A 21,267-nucleotide genomic window follows, 5' to 3' on the forward strand; every position below is an offset into this window, starting at 1 on the left:
ACTCTCTTTGTGGAAGAACTTAAAATAAAAATGAAATTTCCCCCAGTAAAAGCCACAGAATAAGGCCTTTAATGTGTTTTTCAGAAAGCTGTGATCATTTACTCTCTTTCCAAATTTGACCTAAAAATATTTTTATACTATTGCAGCCTTCACCACATAACTTTTTTCAGTACCACAGTGACCAGTGTATCACTTGCATGGCAGCAATGGTCATAAAACAGCAGGAATGGTCATGTTCAGTATTAAAATACTAAATGAAGTGTCACCCTCAGCCTTTCCTTTGAAGCATATCATGAAAATAAGTTGCCAGTCTGTAACAAAAACATGCATTGATGATCTTGAAGCCTTTTCCAATCTAAAGGATTCTGATTCTGTGTAGAAATTACATCTCGAGGATTGGCTGTCCATGGTTTTCAATTTATCTTGAGAAACTATTTCTGCCTGATGCTTCCTCAGCAAAGGGTAGTTATGCAAGGAGGATTGAGGAAAGAGGAAGAGTGCTTTCAAATTTCAGCTGCTTTTGTTCACATCCTCTTAAGAGATTTTCTCCTGGTCCCAGACCCTTACACAATATGTATGCAGAAAGTTCAGGCATAATCTATTAACTGGGATGACCTTCCAGGTGTCTTCATTCAGGTCTGATCCTGGGCTGGAATCAGAGAGTGTGGACCTGGTTCACCTGGGGGGGAAAAAAAGCAGAGACAAAAGAAGATTCCCCATCTCTGGAAGTGTTCAAGGGCAGGCTTGGAACAACCTGGGATAGGGGAGGGTGTGGGGCTGGAATGGGATGGGCTTTAAACCACCAGACCACTCTGGGATCCTTCCTGGCTTTAATCTGGTTGTGCTGAGATTTAACACTGGGCTGGGGTCACAGTTTGTGTTTTGGGGAGCTGCAGCAGGACTGGACATTTTCCCCTCTGCAGCACTGAGGTTCTTGTCCCCTTCTCCACATGACCCATGCAGTTCTGCCTGCTGTGGACACTCAGGTTCCTGAGGCTGCCTGTCTTTACAGAAAGTGCTTGCTATTTTTATCTAGTTAATATTTTTTGAATACTTAGGAAGGCCATATTTACTAAACACCCAAATTTGATCTTTGATGAATTAAAAGAGGATGTGTCCCAGACTAATCTGTGTGCTCTGCTCTCAGTGAGCAGCTGGCTGAAATGTAAATGAAGAGCAGAGAAATGTGTCCTGTGAGGATGTGCTTGGGTGCTTTCCTTGGAAACATTCATGCCTTTTCAGTCAGGATTTTTTTGGAATTCATACACATAAAAATTTACACAGGGAGGTTTTGCAAGAATCCCAACATGAGGTCAAAAAAACCACATTAACCCTAAAGTTGCATTTTGTGGTTCTTGGGCTACAGAACCTGGGGAAGCTGAAATTCTCTGTGCTGGTTTCAAATCCTTGGTGCAGTTTTCACAAGCCTCTGAGCACTTTGGGGCAGGTGAAGGATTTTTTTTTTTTTTTGGCCTGTAAACCCACAGGCAGACTCTGTGTTGTGTTCAGAAGACAGTGATGACATGGGACATGTGTTTCAAAATTACCCCTTTTCAGTTCTTTGTCTGCCTTTTTGCTATAATAGCACTGACTGATTATTTTTATTTGGCATTTCACGCTGACACCCAGATATAAAACAACACTTGTCTCTTTTCTGATCCTTTTAAAGTGCTGCTGCAGCAGGTTCTCTTGGGCTTTTGGAGCCTTTCAGGCTCAGCATAAAAGAGGGTGTTTACGTATTCTGCCCTCTCCCCTCTGCAGCCCTTCCCTCTCCTTGCCCTCCTGGGACTGCCTGTGTGGGTTGGAGTCCTTTGAAAATCTCTCTGTTCCAGCTGTCAGCTTGGGGACTGTTTAAAGTGTCACACAAATAGGGAGCTCTGTTAATTAAAGGAAAAACTCAAGTGTTTGCTCTTTAGGAGGTGCAGAGGAAGCAGATTTCCAGAAAGGGCTTCCCTTTTAGGCTGTGTGCCTCGAGGGTCTTTCAGGTGTTCTCTTTAACACCTTGGATGCCCAGAGATTTTTGGGAAATAATGGCTGTAGCATTTGTGTCCTTCTCATAACAGGCTCCTCTGAAGGTGGAAAAACTGTAAAGCAGATTTATAACTTCTGCTACAAATTTAGGATCTTAACAGGAATAAAAGTGACTTGTAAGTAGCAGGTGATGCTGCAAGAGGAGGTGGTGCCCAGGGGAGGTTTAGGTTGGATATTCAGGAAGGGCTTTCCACCAGAAGGGCATTGGAACAGGCTGTGCAGGGCAGTGGTGGCATCACTGCCCCTGGATGTGGCACCTGGGGACAGGGGCTGGTGGTGGCCCTGGCAGTGCTGGGTGAGGCTCAGGCTTGGTGCTGTAAAAGGGCTTTTCCAGCCTGGACACTGCTGGGATTCTGTGTTTTTAAGTCTCCAGTTCTCCCTGCTTTCTGCTGCTGTTGCTTTTGAAGCCAGTTTGGAGTGGCTCCTGCTGGACCTGCCTTTTGCTTTATTTCTCAAATGCTACTTCTGGATGTATTTCTGAATCGCAGCCACTGTTTCACTCTTGATCTCAAAGCCAGATATTAATATTCTTACTTGAACATGTTCCTTGTTCAGCTTGTATTTGATTTCTTATTGTGAGCTTTTTTTTCCCCTTCCCCTGAATCTGTTGTTGTTTTGGGAAGTTGTATCAGAAAGCATTTTATTCACAGTATTTTGAATTCTCAGCAGATTTGCTGCCACAGCAGGCTGTCACCAGGTGTTTGTACCCATTTTAGGGAGGGCAGATTATGGTGTAATCACTGCTAAGTCCAGTTTTAACTTCAGGGTTGCTATTTGTGAAGTAAAACTGTAATGAGAGGACAGGTATTAGAGAAGCTGGCTAGGTATAAAAAGCAAAGGGATGTTGGAAAAGGCAAGAGGGATAAGAAAAGGCCTGAGATCTGTGCATCAGGGCTTAGAGGAGGTAATTTTTGGGCTTATCTTTGTGAGCTGTTCAGGGTTTGTTAGTGCATGTTAAGATTTTGCAATTATGAAGCTTGTGAGGTCAAGCAGAAATTTTGAGCAGATGAATTTTGTGTTAGATTGGAAGCTGGGATGGGTTTGTCTGGAAGATCAAATGCCAGAGAAGCCAACTTAGAAGGAGCTGCAGCAAAAAAAAAAGATATTTTAAATCATGGAGCTGACTGTAAGGAACTTTGTTTGGAAAGTGGTGTTTTGGGCTGCAAAGATTTAAAACTGGAAAAGACTGGTGGTGGAAAAAGGTAGGAGTGTGTTAAAGTGGAATCACATCCTTCCTGCAGGAGCTGACTCACTTTGATAAAAATAAGCTTTTAAAATTAGACATGTGTATATACAATTAGTGGGTGTGAGGTGTAAGCAACTCTCTACACCTGCTGTCAGTAAAATAAACCAAGAAAAGGGGGGAAAAAAGATGAAAAATGAGCTATTAGTAGAAATGGGAGCAGTGATTGAATGGTAGATCCTTGTCAGCTTGTGGCTGCAAGAGGCTCAGATTTTGGGGAGGTTGGGTGGGTGTGAGGGTTGGGGTGAGTGTCAGAGGAGGGGGCTCCCCACAGGTTCCTGGGGGTTGATTTGTCCCCTTTAATCTGTCAGAAATCCTTCTGATCTAGGAGAACATGGAGCATGTTCAGCTTTTGCCTGCATGGAGCCACAGTTTTTGTGTACTGATGTACAGATGTGCTCCTGCCTCATTGACTGAAGAGTGTCTGAACCCAAAGTTTATCCCTGGAATTGGGGTGTAGAGCTTGGTATGTCTGCTCCCACTTGGCTTTCTTCCCTGTTTACCTGGGACCATAATAATGAGTAACTGGAAAGATGAGATGTCCCTGTGATGCTGCTTTTATTTTCCCCCTCTTTTTCTTGAACTCGTTACGGTCACATTGAAGTACAATCCAATTTTCTGCCATAATTGCAGTCCCTCCTGCTTCATTATCTAGAAACTAAATAGCCTGTTACTTCCATCTTCTAGGTTATTAATAAACTGGGTGCAGGAGAGTTGAAGCTGCTGCAGAAACTTGGATCAGTATCGTGCTCCTTCTTTGAGATGAGTCATTTGATGGGGACAGAGTGTGCTTTACCTCTCTGTCTGCACTCACATAACGGTGATTTTTTAAGGCTGGCCCTCTGTAATTGGCTTAGTACAGCCTGCACTGGCTGTCAGGAGCTTTGCAGTGAAAGTAGAGCATGCACTGCTCTGCTCCTGAGCCCTGTCTCTGGGTAATGAGGGAAACTTAATTGCTCAGAGGCTGGCTCAGGTTTGTTCTCATTTATCTGGGTGGTTAATCAATCACCTTCCTCTCCTTCTGCTTGAGATGAAACATTGGATCTAGCTCAGCCTGTTTATCATGGAATCCCAGCATGGTTGGGCTTGGGAGGGACCTTAAAGCCCATCCCATCCCATTCCACCCCTGCCATGGGCAGGGACACCTTCCACTGTCCCAGGCTGCTCCCAGCCCCACTGTCCAGCCTGGCCTTGGACACTGCCAAGAATCCAAAGGCAGCCACAGCTTCTGTGGGAACCTGTGCCAGGGCCTGCCCACCCTCAAAGTTTCTTCCCACTATCCCATCTAACCCTGGAGATTCTATGCAGCTTGAGGTAGTTTTTATATATTTTTGAAGTGTAAGCTTTTTTCCTGAATACTTAAACTTCACTGATCTCCCTTCAAATCACTGCTAAGTTTTGGGATCCCATTACATCTGCCCTGCTGGAGAGACACTGCAAATACATCAGTGAATGCATCTCAGAATTAATTCTTAAATGTCATTGCAGCTGCTGCTAAAATTCCAGCAGTAGAACCCTCTTCCCATGGAGTTGCAAGATCATATATTAGTGCTTCCTTGCCAGTTTTTAGGTAAAGACCAGATTATATGATGCAATATTGCATTTATATGTGGTGCTTTTGGGGGGGTACCTTGCTTTAACTGGGTGTGGCTTGGCACTTCCAGGAGAGCTCTCCATCTATTTCCTGAGCTATACCCTAAACCCATTGAGAGAAGCAGATGGTGGGGGTTGAAAAGCTCTGCTTGTGTTGGCTTTTGGGGTTTGTTTTACCCCAGTAGTCTGTTGGGAAGGTGGTCCAGGGCTCCTTCTGCAGCTTCAGTCTTGTGTGGCAGCGATGATTCCTCAGTCTTTGATCCTTGACCCAGCTCAGCTGTGCACGATTGCTGAATTGCTGTTTAGCACAGTGGTTGTATTAAGGAAATACCCAAAACCATGGAATCATGGAATAGCCTGAGCTGGAAGGGTCATTGATCCAACACAGACACCCCAGCAGTCCCACCCTGTGCATCCCTGAGAGCATTGTCCAAACATTCCTGGAGCCTTGGCAGGGTTGAGGTCACAACCATTCTGTGGGGAGCCTGGGCAGTGCCAGCACCCTCTGGGGGAAGAACCTTTTCTTCTCTTTTTAAATTTTTTTTTTTTTTTTTAATGCCGCAAAAACATTTTAAAATCAGTTTATTTAAATAAAAAAATATAAGTAGCAAACCATTAGAGGACTGTTCGGCCATCTGTTTGAACAGAGGATTTTTGAATGTATTTCCCTGAAGAGGAGCCAGGTTCTTGGCACTATTTTCTATCTTCTGAGGGTAGGAAGAAAAAAAGACGGGGGGGAGAGAATGTGCATGTGTGAGACAACTGGCTGCTGTTGTCAAAATGCACATGTCAGTGGGAATATAAAATACTGGCTTCTAGAGCTGCCTCAGCCCTACCTTCTGTCTCTCGCTGCCACAGCAGACATTCAGCTGCTGCCTGCTCTTGTCGTGTGGCCAGCCCCCCAAATTTACCCTTCTCATATGGCTAAATAACTTCATCCCCGTGGCAATTTGCTTGAATAAAGAGCCTGGGGATACAGCAGGAGAATCAGTGAGCAATTAGGCAGTGGAACAGCTCTGGGTGAGAGGAGGGGGTGGCCAGGCTGTCAGAGCCTGGATTAAAGCCTTCATCCCTGGAATTCCCAGTGTAATATCCAGCTTTTCTGGTTTGTGGGCTGTGCTGGGTGGGTTTGGGCACAGCAGCATTATTTGTTCACCTGTAACAATTCTGAAGATGATCCTGTGTGAGTGGATGCTGTTCTAGCCCTGGAAAACTGGGAATAGCTGCCTGGAAGTGCCTGTGGTCACCAGTCATGCCCTCCCCTTGCAGGTACATCTGGGAGCTGAGGAACTCCCTCATTAAAAAGCTGCATGTGTCATAATCCTGATGGGACCACAGCAAAGCCAGCCCCTCCCCTGGGAGTGCTGCTGTGGCTTTTGAGCTCCTTCTTTATATTAGGAAGGTCATTTCTTTATTCTCAGTGTTGTTGGTTTAGACAGTCATTCCTGGCTCCATCACATACACGGGTATTTAGGAAAATCAGGGGTGTTTTGTAGCCCTGGGAGAGTGTTTGGTTTCCTCATGGATTGCTGTAGTCCCATATTTGAATTTGCTGATCTCCCTAATTCCTCTTTGCCTGTGGTGCTTTACAAACTCCAAGATGCATTTCTTTTAAAAATAATGAACGTGGTGCTGTCCAAACTGAGCTGTCCCAAAATTGCTGAATTATCCCAAAATTGCTGTTTTTGCTTGCCCAGACTGTTCATGGGTCTCATCAAGGTTCATCAAATCAAAGGCAGAAGCAGTTTATTGTTTGCCTTAATCCTACAGCCACAGATACCTGCAGGGCACAGCCTTGCTCTTTATAGTCTTCACTGTTTATGCTTTTGTTTGTGTAAATTCTTGATATTGAGGTGGATTTTCTTAATCTCTGTCCTGTGCAGCACCTAATTTTGTGGTGTGCTCATGATAAGGGCTCCTTAATGGTGTAGAAGCACAAGATATTAGGGATGAATCCTGCTGTGAGCTGAGATTTGCATAAAATAATTCTCACTCGAGGGATAAGGGTGAGTTTGCTGTTCCAATTCTGAGCCTTCAGATTTGTTATGAAATATTTAGTGCAGCTTGGAAATGCAGGGCATTCTTTAAAACAGTTTGGTTGGAGGGGTGTTAAATTCAAGCTATTTGTCATCAGATGCTTAAATCCAAACAAAAATGAAGGATTGTGAGGATGTGCCTATTCCAGCTAATGAGCACATCCTGCTTGTAAGGGTGAAGGAGCCACTTGAGCAGATTTGAGCTGAGTGTGCTGCTTGGCTGCAGCAGGGTGACAGCCCTTGGTGAAGAGGGACAGCACGTCAGGATCTGAATTTAACACTGCAAATAACAATAATTGCACTGAGCTCCACTCCCAGTGTTTTTGGGGAAGGCAAGGAGCAGGTCCCCAAGGTGATCATTTAGGAAAAGAGCTGCTGGCTAACTTGCACTGTATTTATTAAATTTAATACCCTTTTCCAAGCTGCTCTAAACAGTCAAATCATGGAGAGTAAATCTCTTAGGGCTCACGTTTGTGAGCTGGGTATGCACACTCGAATACTTCTTTATTTTTCAATTCTCTACCTAATTTTTATTCCACCCTGTGTGGACCTTCTTTGTGTCTCTGAGGACTGTTTGAAGGTGCAATGAGACTGGCAAGGCATCCTGTTGACAATAGGAATAATGAGTTGGCTCCTCAATGCATTTGGTGTGTGGTATTTTATAATTAGCTGGGGGAACTTCCAGTGTTTTTTTGTAAAAAAAGGAACTAGGAAATGGCAATTAGGCAGAACTTTCCCTCTGTGATCATGCATATACTGCATTTCCATTGTTACTTACAGCTTTAAAACCCCTCTCTGGAGAGCTCTATATTAAGTAATTCATCTTAGTTAACACTTCATTCATCGACAACATATTGAAATAATGGCCTGATTAATAGAAATCCAGTTTCTGAGAGCTGAGACTGGTTTCCTTTACAAGTTTTACACTTGTTTGGGATTGTTCTTTTCAGGTTCAGTAATGATATATATTTATCTGTCACTTGATCTGCAAAGGCAGGACTGAAATCCACTTCGTGAGCAAGATAATGAAAATCCATATGTAGCTCTTCTGCTCCTTCTGTGTCATTAAACAACCAGAAATGTGATAGTCTTAATTGTTGCATGTTTAACATTGCTAGTAGGGCAAGTTTGTAAAGGAAAGATTAAAAAAAAACAAACCCTGAACAAAAAACCCCAGCACAAACCCACAAAACTTCCCGTTCTTACATTTTTATTAAACACAAAATGTGTTTAAACACGCCTCAATGTTGCACAGAGCTGAGCTGTGGAGTAATCTTGGTTTGAAAGCTGCTGTTGTGGTTGGGCTGGAGGGGAATGGTGGGTCTAAGGCAGTGTGGGGTTACCCTAAGGCAGCAATTTTTGTGCAGATTGTTGTGTTTGGAGGATCAGCATTAGCCTGACTTACATGCTTAGGGAGCTTGTTTGGAGATCAGGTTGGAGCTGTTGGCTCTCAGCACGTGTTTCAATGCATTTGTTTTGGTAGAAGGGCAAGTTTTGAAGCTGGGAAATAGGGTTCAAATGGGAACTAATTCCAGGTTTAAAAACTAGGAAGAAAAGAGAAGTTTATGGTGTGTTAATGGATGTGTTTTGTCTCAGTGGAAGCCCAGCTGTGAGGGTGGGTGATGCTAAGCTGGAGGCCTTGGGGAGTTTGGGGTTTAGGTGTGGAGGTAAGAGTGGGTTTGCTGCAGAAGTGGAGCCTAAATGCCTCCCCAGTGCTTAGGCCAAGCTTGCTAATCCTGCCTTAGGCTCTGTCACACCAGAAGCCCTAAATGGGATGTGTCATTTTTGAGAGAGGCAGCAGAGTGCCCAAAATACACTTTGAGCCCCAAAAGAAGCATTCCCAGTGCTGCCCTGGGGTGGTGCTGAGTCCCTGTGAGCCAGGGGCAGGAGGGGACAGAGCAGCTGCTCCAGCTGCTGGGGTTGGAGCCTCCCTGGTGCCCAGGCAGCCCTTGTTCTGCATTCCCTGGAAATACAGGACGAGGAACAGGCGTGACTGGGGGCTGTGACTCTTCATCCAGGTGTCCAGAGCAGGTCTGGGATTCATCCCAAGGCAGCAGCACAGGGTTCTCTGCTGCTTTAGCACATCTGCAGAGGTAGCACCATTGTAGTTTTTTTTGTCTAACATGTGTCTGGTATCTTCCCCTAACTGTGGTGTGTGAGTGTAGAGCTCTCATTCCCATAACATCCCACGTGTGCTCTGAGAACTGGGCTTCCCTTGAGGAAATGCTGATGACACAGGAAACTGATTTTGGTGGTGAGACACCACGTTGTTTGTGTTTAACTGTGCCTGTATTAGAGACACCTCTCTTACAATTATCTAAAACTAAGGTGATCCCTATGGGTTTTATCTGTATTATCATCCCAAGGACACCTGACATGGGTTGTAGTGCAATTGCTGGCTTTTTCCCACATTATCCTTAATCTTTAAATATATATATATGTAATATATATATATATAAATAAGGCAAGTACATGAACTTTAAGTAATTCCCATGTGTTCCCATACAAACTTCAGTCACATTCCAGTAGTTGGTTAATTTGCAAAAGACCATTTTTTTTTTTTCCACAAGCGAAGCCTTTTTCTGTTTGGTGTTTTGTACCTTTGCTGTGTGTAACGAGCTGCTTTGTGTGGCAGGTGGGAGATTCAAGAAGGAGATAGTGGTTGATGGACAAAGCTACCTGCTGCTGATCAGAGATGAAGGAGGCCCTCCAGAGGCACAGGTGAGCCCAAAGCCTTGCTTTCCTTGTTTTTCTGAACTTCCTTTGAAAGAGCTGGCTCTGTTTTGTTCTGTCTTGTGTCCCTCTCATCCTCCTGCTGGGAGAATTTCCACCCTCAGGTGAAAAAGATTTTGTCCAGCAAATGATTGGGATTTCAGTTACAATGGATAAATGAGTGTGCATAGCAAATATTGGGGATTCTGACTGAGATCTTCAAGTAAGGATACAGTTCATTTATCCTGAATTCCCAAGCAGTGACACATCAGGATTCCACAGAATCACTGAATGGTTTTGGTGGGAAGGGACCTTAAAGCTCATCTCATTCCAACTCCTTGCTATGGGCAGGGACACCTTTCACTGTCCCAGGCTGCTCCAAGCCCAATGTCCAACCTGGACACTTCCAGGGATCCAGGAGCAGGCACAGCTTCTCTGGGCACCCTGTTCCAGGGCCTGTCCACCCTCAGAGGGAGGAAATTTTTCCCACTATCCCATCCAACCCTGTCCTGTGGCAATGGGAAGCCATTCCCTGAGTCCTGTCCTGCTCCAGGCCCTTGTCCCAGTCCCTTTCCAGCCCTCCTGAAGCCCCTCTGGAAGGGGCTCTAAGGTCTCCCTGGAGCCTTTTCTTCTCCAGGTTGAGCACCCCCAGCTCTCCCAGCCTGTCCATGCCTTTTTCCTTGGAGGAGACCCTTGTAGGTTTGTGTTTTGAGTAAGAGTTTGCTGGTATGCTGCTTCAATCACCTCAGACCCAGCCACGCTTTCTGCAGGCAGCATCCTTGTCTTGAGCATCCTCTTCTAGCTCTCCTCACCTGGCCACTGGCAGGATTTCCTGAGTGCAGGCTGCTGCTGGCCTTGCTTGGCTTAGCTTTTCTGGGAGGGATCAGCTCCCAAACAAGCAGGGATTTAGCATCAGGCCAAACAGCTGAGGTGGAGCAGTGCCAGCAGCAGCAGCTCAAGTTTCAATACACCACCACAGCTCCAGGAGGGTGGGAGCGTGGGGAAGGTGCCAGGACAAAGGGGAAGAGAGAGGACATGCAGGAAATGGAGGCTGAGAGAGACATCCTGGAAGGAAGTCACAGGACAAAGTGAAGCATTGGCACATCTGCAGCCGTGTCAGCAGGAGCTACAAGGAAAGCTCTGTCTGGGGCTGGGAGGGATTTGGCTGAAGCACCCCCTGGTTTCCAGCCTCTGATGCTTAGAGAGCATTCACTCATGGGAAAATGTAAATAGTGAGGGTGTAAAGGTACAGGCAGCAATCTGAGGTAGTTTGGTGCCCCAAGAGCTGGGTTTGCAGAGCTCATAGGGGCTGCCTGCACACTGATGGGCAGCACAGGGTGTGCTCCTGGTATGTGCCAGGAAAATCTGGGTCTTTGATTGCTCTTGTCCAGTGGAAGATGTCCCTGCCTATGGCAGGGGATTGGAATGAGATGAGTTTTAAGGTCCCTTCCAACCCAAAACATTCTGGGATTCTGTTGTGGCTGAGGTTTGTTCTCCATCCTCATGATTTGCCAAAGAGCTTTGAGGTGTCAGTGCCGTCTCACCTTTCAGCACAAGGGTTTCCTGTAAATTCCCTTTGGAGTTTTTGTGTGTAATTTCAAGTTACATGTGTGCTAAAAATCTTTAATCTGTTCATTAATTCCTGCAGTGAAAGGTTTGCTTGTGGGCCCATAAATAATGGGGATTCAATTCCAGCTGCAGTAAGTAGGGAGCTGACAGGTGGAGTTCCTGGCACTGAGTTTTGGGTATTCCCCAGGTTACTGTCCCCTTCTTTTTGGCAGGCAGGGAGAAAAAACAAACTTCCCTGAAGGCTCTTTTAGTGGATCTATGATCTCTCCTTTCTTTGCCTAAGATAAAATGGTTCAAAGATGAAAATAAATCAATTTCCTGTTGTAAAACCAAATTAACCTAGTGACTGACCTACAATGAGCTGCTGCATGCAACTTTTTAAATTTAAAACTTTTATAATTTGGTTTTGGGCTTGCCTTGAACTACCAGCTCTGCTCACTCACAGTAGTGAGTCTGAGAATGGATTTCTACACCAGCAGCTGATTTATTCTTGTTTCAAGCCATTCCCTGCAGAGTTCTCAGGATGAGACATCCAGGGTTTCCAGACCTTGTGTTTCCCAAAATTCCTGTGGTTTTTTGTAATACAGGTCTGATATCCACAAAGATGAAGCTGCATTTCAATATGAAAAGAGAAATAAGGAATTTCTGGAAGTTTTGTGCCTGCAGGAACTGCACTGTCTAAATCTGTGAAGTGTTTTAAAGTAGTCTTTATTAGAAGGCTGCTGTACACACTGCTCAAATGTTCAGAGGGTTTAGAGAGACTGTTGGCTTCCAAATGGATGCCTTAAGGACATTGCACTTGTTGGGAAGAGTCTTTGGCATGATGCTGCTGAGTCCAGTCAACAAAAACCACTTTATAATGAGACCCAAGCCCACATCTGCCAAATAATAACGCTGTCTCCAGTTCCTCTGGTTGCATCTTCTGGTTTGAACAGTTAAACAGCATGGTGGTTGACCTTATTCTGGCAGTGACTCTGCTGTGTGTTAATCAGTCCTGTCCTTTCCCTCTGGAAGATTGTCCTCCTGACTGTCTTGAAAAACCTCAAAACAATTTTTTGTCTATTTTTACAGCCCAGGCAATGTTTGGTTTCAATACAATAATCATGAATATGCAGAGCCTTTCCCCAGTGAGCCTCACTGTTCAGTGTGTCCCCTGGCATGTTGTAGTAATAACATAACAAAGAGCATGAAAATCCCCTGGCTGAAGCTTGTTTCCATTGCTCTAAATTTGGGTAGGAATGGAGTCACTTAGGGAAAAATAAAGGCAGTGAGGTAAGCTGGAGTTTTTTCCCTGTTTATATTCACTATTAAGTTAAATGTATCTAAACAATCTTAATTCACTTGTGAGCTGAAGGCTTCTCACTTGCATGGTCATTGAGGAGCACCTTGGCTTGGCCTGTGCACCTGCATGTCCCTCAGCAGGTTCCTGATGCCAAGAGGCAGCAGTTTGCTCCTCCACTGAAAGCAGGAGGCACTTGATGAAGAATTGGAAGTCTCAAATGCTTTTTGGACATGGATTAAGATGTGAGAATTCCTAGCAATGCCTGTCCTGGCATTGCCAGCCACACCAGCATGCGGACTGCAGAGGAGTGCTGCTCATTTCCAATGCAGATCCAGCCATCTCAGCCTGCTCTGTTCTCTGGGAATCAAACTCAGTGTGCACACCCCAGTGTGGAGAAATCCCTTGTGTATCCCAGATCCCCATGTCTTGCAGGGTGATGAGATTCATCATTTTAGCAGCTTATCCCCCCGTTGAGGCCTTGGTTGGTTGTGAGTTTCTCTGGTGTGTTTTTCCCTTGCAGGAAGGTAAGAACGTTTCTCTCTTGGCTTTCTTTCCTTCCCCCTCCTCGCTGCTCTTCTCACAGTTGTCCTTTTCCATTTTTATCCTGCAGTTTGCCATGTGGGTGGATGCTGTTATCTTTGTGTTCAGCCTGGAGGATGAAGTCAGCTTCCAGACTGTTTACCACTACTACAGCCGCATGGCCAACTACCGCAACACCAGCGAGATCCCCATGGTGCTGGTGGGCACCCAGGGTGAGTGCAGTGGGGAAGGTTAGCTTGGATATGTACAAGAAATTCTTCCCTGGGAGTGTGGGCAGCTCCTGGCACAGGGTGCCCAGAGCAGCTGTGGCTGCCCCTGGATCCCTGGAAGTGTCCCAGGCCAGGCTGGACAGGGCTTGGAGGCACCTGGGACAGTGGAAGGTGTCCCTGCCCATGGCAGGGGGTACAACACCATGAGCTTTAAGATCCCTTCCAACTCAGACCACTCCAGGATTCTATGGCTTGCAAGGAAATTTTAAGTAATGTTTTCAGTGTCCTGGTCATGGTGGTTTTCTTGCTCAGCAGGGAGATGCCCTCATTGAATTTGGGCAGGTGAATCAATTGTGTAGGGAAGTTCAGCAGCCAGACCAGTTTCCATGTCTTTTTTTTTGGCAGTCTGGAAGAGTTCAACATCCTGGCATTGCTGAAAGGTGGAAAACCTCCAGCACCACAGGAGGAAGCAGAAGTGAACCCTGGTCTCAGGCTTTGCCTCTGGGAGTCTTCTGTAAATCAAGCAGAAATGCAGCTTTTTGCCACCTGAGCCAACCTCTCCCCCCAGTTTTTCCTTCTGCTGTTCTGAAGGAAAATATGGCAAGGGAAATTTGCCCAAAATATTTGTTTATTTGGCATTTGGTCTTTTGGATATTCTCTGCCTTGTTGTGCTAGCATATCCCAGTAATATTTCAGCAGTTCCCCATACTGTGGGTGGTTTGCTGCATTGGTGGAGTTGAGGCTGTTCTGTTCCTGACCATACAGAACCATGGAATCGTTAAGGTTGGAAAAAACCTTTTGAAATCATCAAACCCGACTGTCCCCTCAGCACTGCCAGTGCCAGCACTAAACCATGTCCCCATGTGCTGCATCCACACCACTTCTACATCCTTCCAGGGACTGTGACTCCAGCACTCCCTGGGCTGCACATCCCTTTGGGCACAGTTTGAGGCCATTTCTCCTCTTCCTGTCCCTTGTTCTTGGGTACAGAGCCCACCTGGCTGTCCCCTCCTGTCAGGGAGCTGTGCAGAGCCAGAAGGTTCCCCCTGAGCCTCCTTTGCTCCGGGATAAATCCCCTCCCCCCACCAGCTGCTCCTCACTTCTTTTCCTTCCCTCTGGAACATCTCTTTCCAAGAGTATCCCCAGGTTGCTGTTCTTTGTTAGAGGCAGGACACAGGTGATGTGAATTGTTGGTGGTTCAGTTTTGGGCATCCTCCTTTTAGTGTGTCCCAGTGGTTTTGGTGGTGCTGGAGCTTTTTGGTGGTTTTTTTCAGCCACGTGGTCAGGGAGCAAGTTGGCCTTCCCCTGCCTCCTGCCAAGGGGTGACAGTGCAGAGGGGATGTGTGGGCAGCAGGGAAGGAGGAATCACAGTCCAGCTGGAGGGAGGAAACAGATGATAAGAAGGAAAAGGGGAAGTAGGAACAGAAAAAGTCTTAGAACAGCAGAAATTTCACAAAAAAAGCAGAAAGGAGCTGCTTTGAAGGGCCACATTTTGGGCTTGAAGGTGGAGTTGAAAAGATGAAGGGGAAACATTTCTCCAACATTTTTTTTCTTTCTGCCCTTCTGCCACTGAGTTATGGTTTTCCATCTCCTTCCTGTTACTTAGAGAACAAGAAAACTTCATTTTCTGTTGCAGCTCTGATAAAAAGGGGATTTTTTGAAAAGATGGAAATAATGTTAATTCTAGGAATAAGCATCAGGAAAAAACGCAGCTTTTTGTCTGTGTTCTACAGTGAAATAAAATACATGAAATACATAAATACACTTGTTAAAATCCATATTTGAAATATGCCTCTTTCAATATAATAGAATCCCAGAATGGTTTGGGATGGAGAGCACCTTAAAGCACATTTAATTCCAACTCTGTGCCATGGGCAAGGACACCTTCCACTAGCCCTGGTTGCTCCAAGCCCTCTCCAACCTGGACTTGGTTTTGGCAGATATCCCTGAAACAAGATGTGAAATGAAATCTTTCCCAAAATATTGACACCGTCCCAGTGCTTCCAGTTGTTCTTCCCTGACTTCCAAAGCCAGCTCAGTGCTCCAGCCTGAGCCACCTTGGAGCAAGGATGCAAACTTTGGGAAGCTGTGGGGTTCTGCAGCTGAGCCCTGGCAGTTCCTTCCTGATTAAATGTTACCAGCGCCCTCTGCTGATAAAAACCAGGCTCCTGCTTTTCCCAGTTTCTGCTTTATTTTTGTTAATTGGGTCTGATGAGATGGTAATGCCAACATCACTTGAGGTCTGGGGCAGAGCCTCAAATACAGCATTGCAAGAGGCATTGATTCCATGTTTAGGTTCAGGTGATGCTTTTTTCCCAAAGAAAGAACCTGTTCTGCTGCTGTGGGTGGTTGCAGATTTTAAGGAAGATTTTCTGGGCAGCTGTAAATGATGAAATTAGTGCCTGTTGTAGAATCCCAGAATGGTTTGGACTGAAAGGGACCTTGGAGATCATTGAGTGCAACCCCTCTGCTGTGGGCAGGGACACCTTCCACTATCCCAGGTTGATCCAAGGCCCTTTCAGCCTGGCCTGGAACACTTCCAGGGATCCAGGGGTGGAAGAGTAACATGGTACTCCTGGGGAAAAAAAAAAAAAAGTTCTTTTTCAAGATCTGGTAGTAAGATTATCACTTCAAATAGTATCACCTTTGTATACAGAGTTTATCACTATGATGGAGTAGCAAAAAATAAGCTTCTTATTCATCTGTTCTGGTGTAAGTTTTTTTCAGCTCCTCTGGATAGCTCTAGAAAATGAAATTTCTGGTTTTCAGTTTTCATTGAAAAAAAGCTCTTGGAGAGAATTGCCAAGTATGATTGTTTACAAAAATTCAATTTTTATCAGCTTTGCAGTATATTCCCACAACATGTCTGGATGCCTTTACAGTAGAGTTTGAGAGAGAAATTTACAATTAAGTTAATTTCTTGAAAATACATAATATTACATACTCTTTAGCCACTGATATTTAGAGAGGCCTATAAACCATTTGACATGTTTGTACTAATCACCCACTTGTTTCCCTAAATATATTTTACATCAGAGCTCGTGCTCTTTCATGTGATTGTACTTTTTTTTTTTTTTTTTCTTTTTTGGCAGCAAATGAGCTCAATATATGTATTTAAGGAAAACAGAAAGCACTGGAGGTTTTCCCTCTGGCTTTTAGAATCAGTGTACTGGTATTTTGAATAAGGAGATGTAAATTAAAGTGATGTGCACAGTTTCATGGTTTGTCTTTAAACTCACTGCTTGGGTCTTGGTCAGTATGAGAGGAGCTGGCCTGAAGTTGCACCAAGGGAGGTTCAGGTTGGATATTCTTTACAGAAGAAGCATTGGAGCCATCCCTGGAAGTACTCAAAAGCCACGTGGATGTGGCACTTGAGGGCATGGGCTGGTGGTGACCGTGGGTTGACATTACACTCGGTGATCTCAGAGGTCTCCTGTGATTCTGAACCCCAGGCTGGTGTTTCCAAGTGACCTTTAATGGGTGTTTGCCCCCTGTCCTCCTGCAGATGCCATCAGCTCCACCAACCCCCGTGTCATTGATGATGCCAGAGCCAGGAAGTTGTCCAATGACCTCAAGAGATGCACTTACTACGAGACCTGTGCCACCTACGGCCTCAACGTGGAGAGAGTCTTCCACGATGGTACTGTGTCTTTTCTCATCCAGCCCCCCCCTCCATCCCCTGGCTGATCTTTCCAAGGAACTGGAATACATATTTGCCTGCTCAGTTAAAGAAAATGCTGATTTATTAGCCATTTTTCTTGTGTTTTCTAAGCTCCTTAACTTGAACGCAGTGCACGTACACTGATGAATTTTCCACCAGCACCTTTAGTCTTAAGCATCTTAAGCTATTTTTAGTCCTTACTTAATTTTAGTTTTCTCTGGTGCTTGCTTTGTTTTAGCAAAGTTTGGTTTGGTTTTAGTGCTCATGGAGAGGCTGAGAGGCTATTTGTGCAGAGTAGCTGAAAATGTTATGTTTGAGTTCCATAGTGTTCATAGGGTGTTAAAAATTGAGAGGTAGGTTGGGTGTTGGGAAGGAATTTTTCTCTAGGGTGGTGGGGAGTACCTGGCACAGGGTGCCCGGAGAAGCTGTGGCTGCCCCTGGATCCCTGGGATTGTCCATGATCCTGGAGTTGTATGAGATGGGATCTGTGCCCCCTCTAGTGGAATTTCACCCACGTGTCCTGGGGCTTAGCTGGCTTCACTTCTCGCCAGTTCCCCTGGTGGCTGAACGTGTCAGCCCCTCATCACAGCAGCTTGCAGTATCTAAAAAACACCTTAATTGAGTTTTAATGCTTCTCAGAGCTCCTTACTTCTGGGGGTTTTTGTTGCCAGCTCCTCAGTGCAAAGTCCTGCTCTGCCTGTGGTTACCTGAGGCAGTGTCACATCAGCACTTTGCAATGGGGTGTGAAAAGACACTTCAAATTAAAAAAAAAAAAAACAAGGCAAAAATTGCATATTTTTACATGGAATAAAAAGGTGATACATTCTAATGTTTACATTGGCGAAGAAAACCGTTGTAATTTTTACATGGGAAGAGAAGAGGCAAAACATTGTCCATTTCACATGGAAAATACTGGCATGCACTTGTTTTTTTCCCATGCTGTTGGTCAGATTTTTGGAGAAGAGCGTTTGAAGCTGCATCTTCTTGCTTTGCTTCATGTTGTCTCTTGAACTAGTTGCAAAAATTACTGTTTTGACTGCCTAGATTTTCTGCATTGATTAGGAGTTTCAAAGAGCCATTAAGGGGTTTTGTTAGCACATTTATTTTTGAGTGCTGGCTATAGTTAGACTGTTAATTATATATTCAGAGTCCTGGTGTTTGTGGCTCTGTCTACAGTCTCCTTCTTGGGTTTTTTCTCCCTTTCTCAGGGTTTTAAGAGAAGTCTCTTGGCACAAAGCTAGTGTGATAAACTTGTAAGCTTTCAGGAGGCTCATTTGTCTCTCTTTGGCTGCAAGAAAGAATTGACAGGGATCATGTGTTTTAAGAAATATCAGGGTGTTGTTTTACCCCTATGGCAGCCAACCAACTCTAATATTTGCTAGCTAATAGGATTAGAAATGCTTCTGTATGAATGGGTTACACTTGCCAGACACGTCTGGGACCAAATCCAATTCCTGATAATTTTTGCTGTTTATTTCAGCAGGAAACAAAGCAACTTCTTAACCCCATTAAGTGAGGGGGTGTGAATGAGCAGTGCAAGCTGTTAATAGGGAGCACTTGATTAAATATCCCTTGGTTTGTGCTGCTCTGGGGCGTTCAGGTTCAGTGTAGCTTTAATGATTTTTAGTGGCTTCTTCAGAGGGTTCGCATTAGCTGGGCAGCCTGGGATGGTGGAAGGTATCCCTGCCCTGGCAGGGGGTGGAACAAGATGGTTCCTTTTAATCTGAACCATTCGGGATTCTCTGATAGGAAAAAAAGAAAATCATATATATAATGTTCCACCTGAGGATGTTCCAGCCCACAGAGTTTTCTTCCACACACAGTGGATTTTGACACCAGCTCCTGTTTTGGGCTGCTTTGTTTGCAGGCTTTTTTTCAAATCAGTTTTCTTGTTTCTGTGTTGTGCCTTGCTGAGATGTAGACCTACCTTTTGCAGGAAGAAATTGGAAATGGCATTGAAGAGGCTTCTACTCCTTCATTGCACACACTTTAGAAATTAAATTTCTAATTTGTCCCCTGCAAGCAGCTACTGAACTTTGTGGTCATCAGTTACGATTCTTCTGTGATAACTCATTTCCCATTTTCTCCACAGCTGAGTGGTAAAATAATTTAACTTGAATGATTATTGTTATTATGAAAATGCTACTTTATTCTCGAGTTAAATCCCAATACCTCGTTTCCAAGCTTCATTACAGTTGATAAGCTCACTATTGATTGTAACAGAGATGGAATCATTGAATCACTTGGGTTGGAAAAGACCCTTAAGATCATTGAGTCCATTGGTTCATATTTTTCAAGAGGAATGCTGAGGAAAGTGAAAGCTAAAATCATGCTTCACATTCTGCTATTTTAGAGGCTGTTTTTTCACCTTCAGCCATGTCTCACTGAGGTTTAATCTTACATACTGTTGGGAGTTAAAACCTGAATTTCAGGCTGAAATAGAAAAGAGAATTTCCATGTTTCAAGGGTTTAGCTTAGTAATGTTCCCAACGATGGAGGCTAATACATCCTTTCTTATTTTTGGGTATCTTGAATAGTTGAACAAGCAACTTGCATTTTAAAAATTAGATAAATGCTAATAAGATCCATTTTGGTTCATATTCCCAATTAAGAATTAGAGACTTTTTTTCCTCCCTGCTTATCAGAACGGATTCTATCAATGACATAGGAAATGATTATTTTAATACTTCTTGTCAGCACAGTATTGTAATGACTGTGTACTGCCCCAGGATGCCTTTTTAATGGTTTTAGCCTTCTTGAATTAGCTTGATGTACCATTAATGCATGAGAATTGCTTTTATTTCTGTTTAGTGTATTCATAGCCACACATCTTGCCCTGCTTTACGTTTACATTTTCCCTGACCCATTTAACTGTGGGCCATGAGAGTCTCTGACACCACAAAGGAGCAAATATTCAAATATTTAGAGGATAAAATTTTACTATCACATGGTGTGAAAAAAAAGGGTTTGACCAGATTTTGATCTAGTGCTGCCCAAAATAACAATAAACCTGTGAGTATTGAGGCAGGAGTTGCAGGTGCTGTTGCCCCACAATTTTCACTTTACTCTGATGCTGTGCTGCTGCCAGCACTTTTGGATGCTTTATTTGCAAATTAGTCGGGTTTTGCCCTTTTCTGACCCAGAGATGGGGCAACTGAGGGGTATTTTAAAAAACTTTTATTCCATTTTCAGTGTCGTATGAAGGGTGAGAAAATACAGTTACAATTCGCACCATCACAATCAGAAGCCAACTACCTCTACAAATCCATTTCCCACACAATTTAACTAATCTTTTGTTAATGAATATGTCTGCTTTGTGTAAAAAATCGACCAGACTTAACTTTATTTCCAGATCCAAACAGCGTTTCCTGTGTGGTGTTGAACAAAGGTGTTTTAAAAGGAGAATTCAAAGCACCATTAAGGGGCAGGGGTGACAAATTAATCCTGGTGCAGCCGGATTGAGGGGAAGAAAGGGTTGTCATTGCCATCAGCACGATCAAATCAGCTTTTATAAATGTGTTTTCATTAGGAAATGCTAATCAGCCTAACGGGAAGTAAATAAAAGGGACATCAATATTTTGGCTGGTTAGATCTTTGTGTGCTCCTGGTTTGTTTGGTTTGGGTGTTTTTAGCGAGAAAGTGACACGAGGGAGTCAATTACTTTTCCTAGATATTATGGCGTAGCCCGCTCAAGCCACGTTCATTTTCAGCCCCCGTTCATTTGAAGTAGTTTCAGTGTTAGGTTCGTTTTAAGACGTTGATTTTAACGTGAAATGAGTATTTTGATCTTTTATCCGCGTTGCGTTTGGCGGGGAAGAGCGGCCGCCAGGGGGCGCGCGAGCCGCGGCGTGAGGGGCCCGTGATGGCGGCGCCGCGCGGCGCTTCGGCCCTCAAACGCTGCAAAGGGAAAGGATGTGAGCGCACACATCTGGTCACCCTCGTCTTGTCAGGTGTTTCTGCTCATGTTTTATTCTGAACTCACTTCGCCCTTGCTCATGCTTTGCCCTTACACCTACTTTATCCTTCTTGCCTGCCTGCAACTCTTAAGGGTCATTAATAAACGAGATGATGTAGTGTGGAAACAAGCATTTCACTCCACCATCCTTTTTTTTTTTTTTTTTGCTATTTTTCCGTCCCTATAGGTTACAAGTTCTGGTGTCAAAATCATGCTGTAGGCTGCTGTAGGCCCAGTGTTAACTAGCAAGAGTGAATTAACCAATACCCAAAATTTATATAACATAGGCTTGAATTGAGCTGTGTGAATTGAGCAAGGTGACTTGGAGAAAACCATAATCTCTTGCAGAACTTTTTGTGTGACTTTTAATTTTATAGGGGTTGTTTTATGGCACTTCCTTTAAGTCTTAATATGCAGTAAGGCAGGTTACTAAAAC

The 21,267-nt window shown here is 44.4% G+C and overlaps 1 protein-coding gene across 9 annotated transcripts in view; it reads left to right on the forward strand.

Moving 5' to 3' along the window:
* The window catches only part of AGAP1 (ArfGAP with GTPase domain, ankyrin repeat and PH domain 1), a 289,598-nt gene that overhangs the window by 96,620 nt on the left and 171,711 nt on the right, over positions 1 to 21,267 (forward strand). For all 9 annotated transcript variants that reach the window (XM_079310686.1, XM_079310687.1, XM_079310688.1 and 6 more), the window contains 3 exons: positions 9,539 to 9,624; positions 13,077 to 13,218; positions 16,721 to 16,855. In XM_079310686.1, the coding sequence (XP_079166812.1) occupies positions 9,539 to 9,624; positions 13,077 to 13,218; positions 16,721 to 16,855 (363 nt within the window). The remainder of the gene's footprint in view (positions 1 to 9,538; positions 9,625 to 13,076; positions 13,219 to 16,720; positions 16,856 to 21,267) is intronic.

Source organism: Erithacus rubecula, assembly GCF_903797595.1.
Source record: "Erithacus rubecula genome assembly, chromosome: 8".
NCBI classification, from domain to species: Eukaryota; Metazoa; Chordata; class Aves; order Passeriformes; family Muscicapidae; genus Erithacus; species Erithacus rubecula.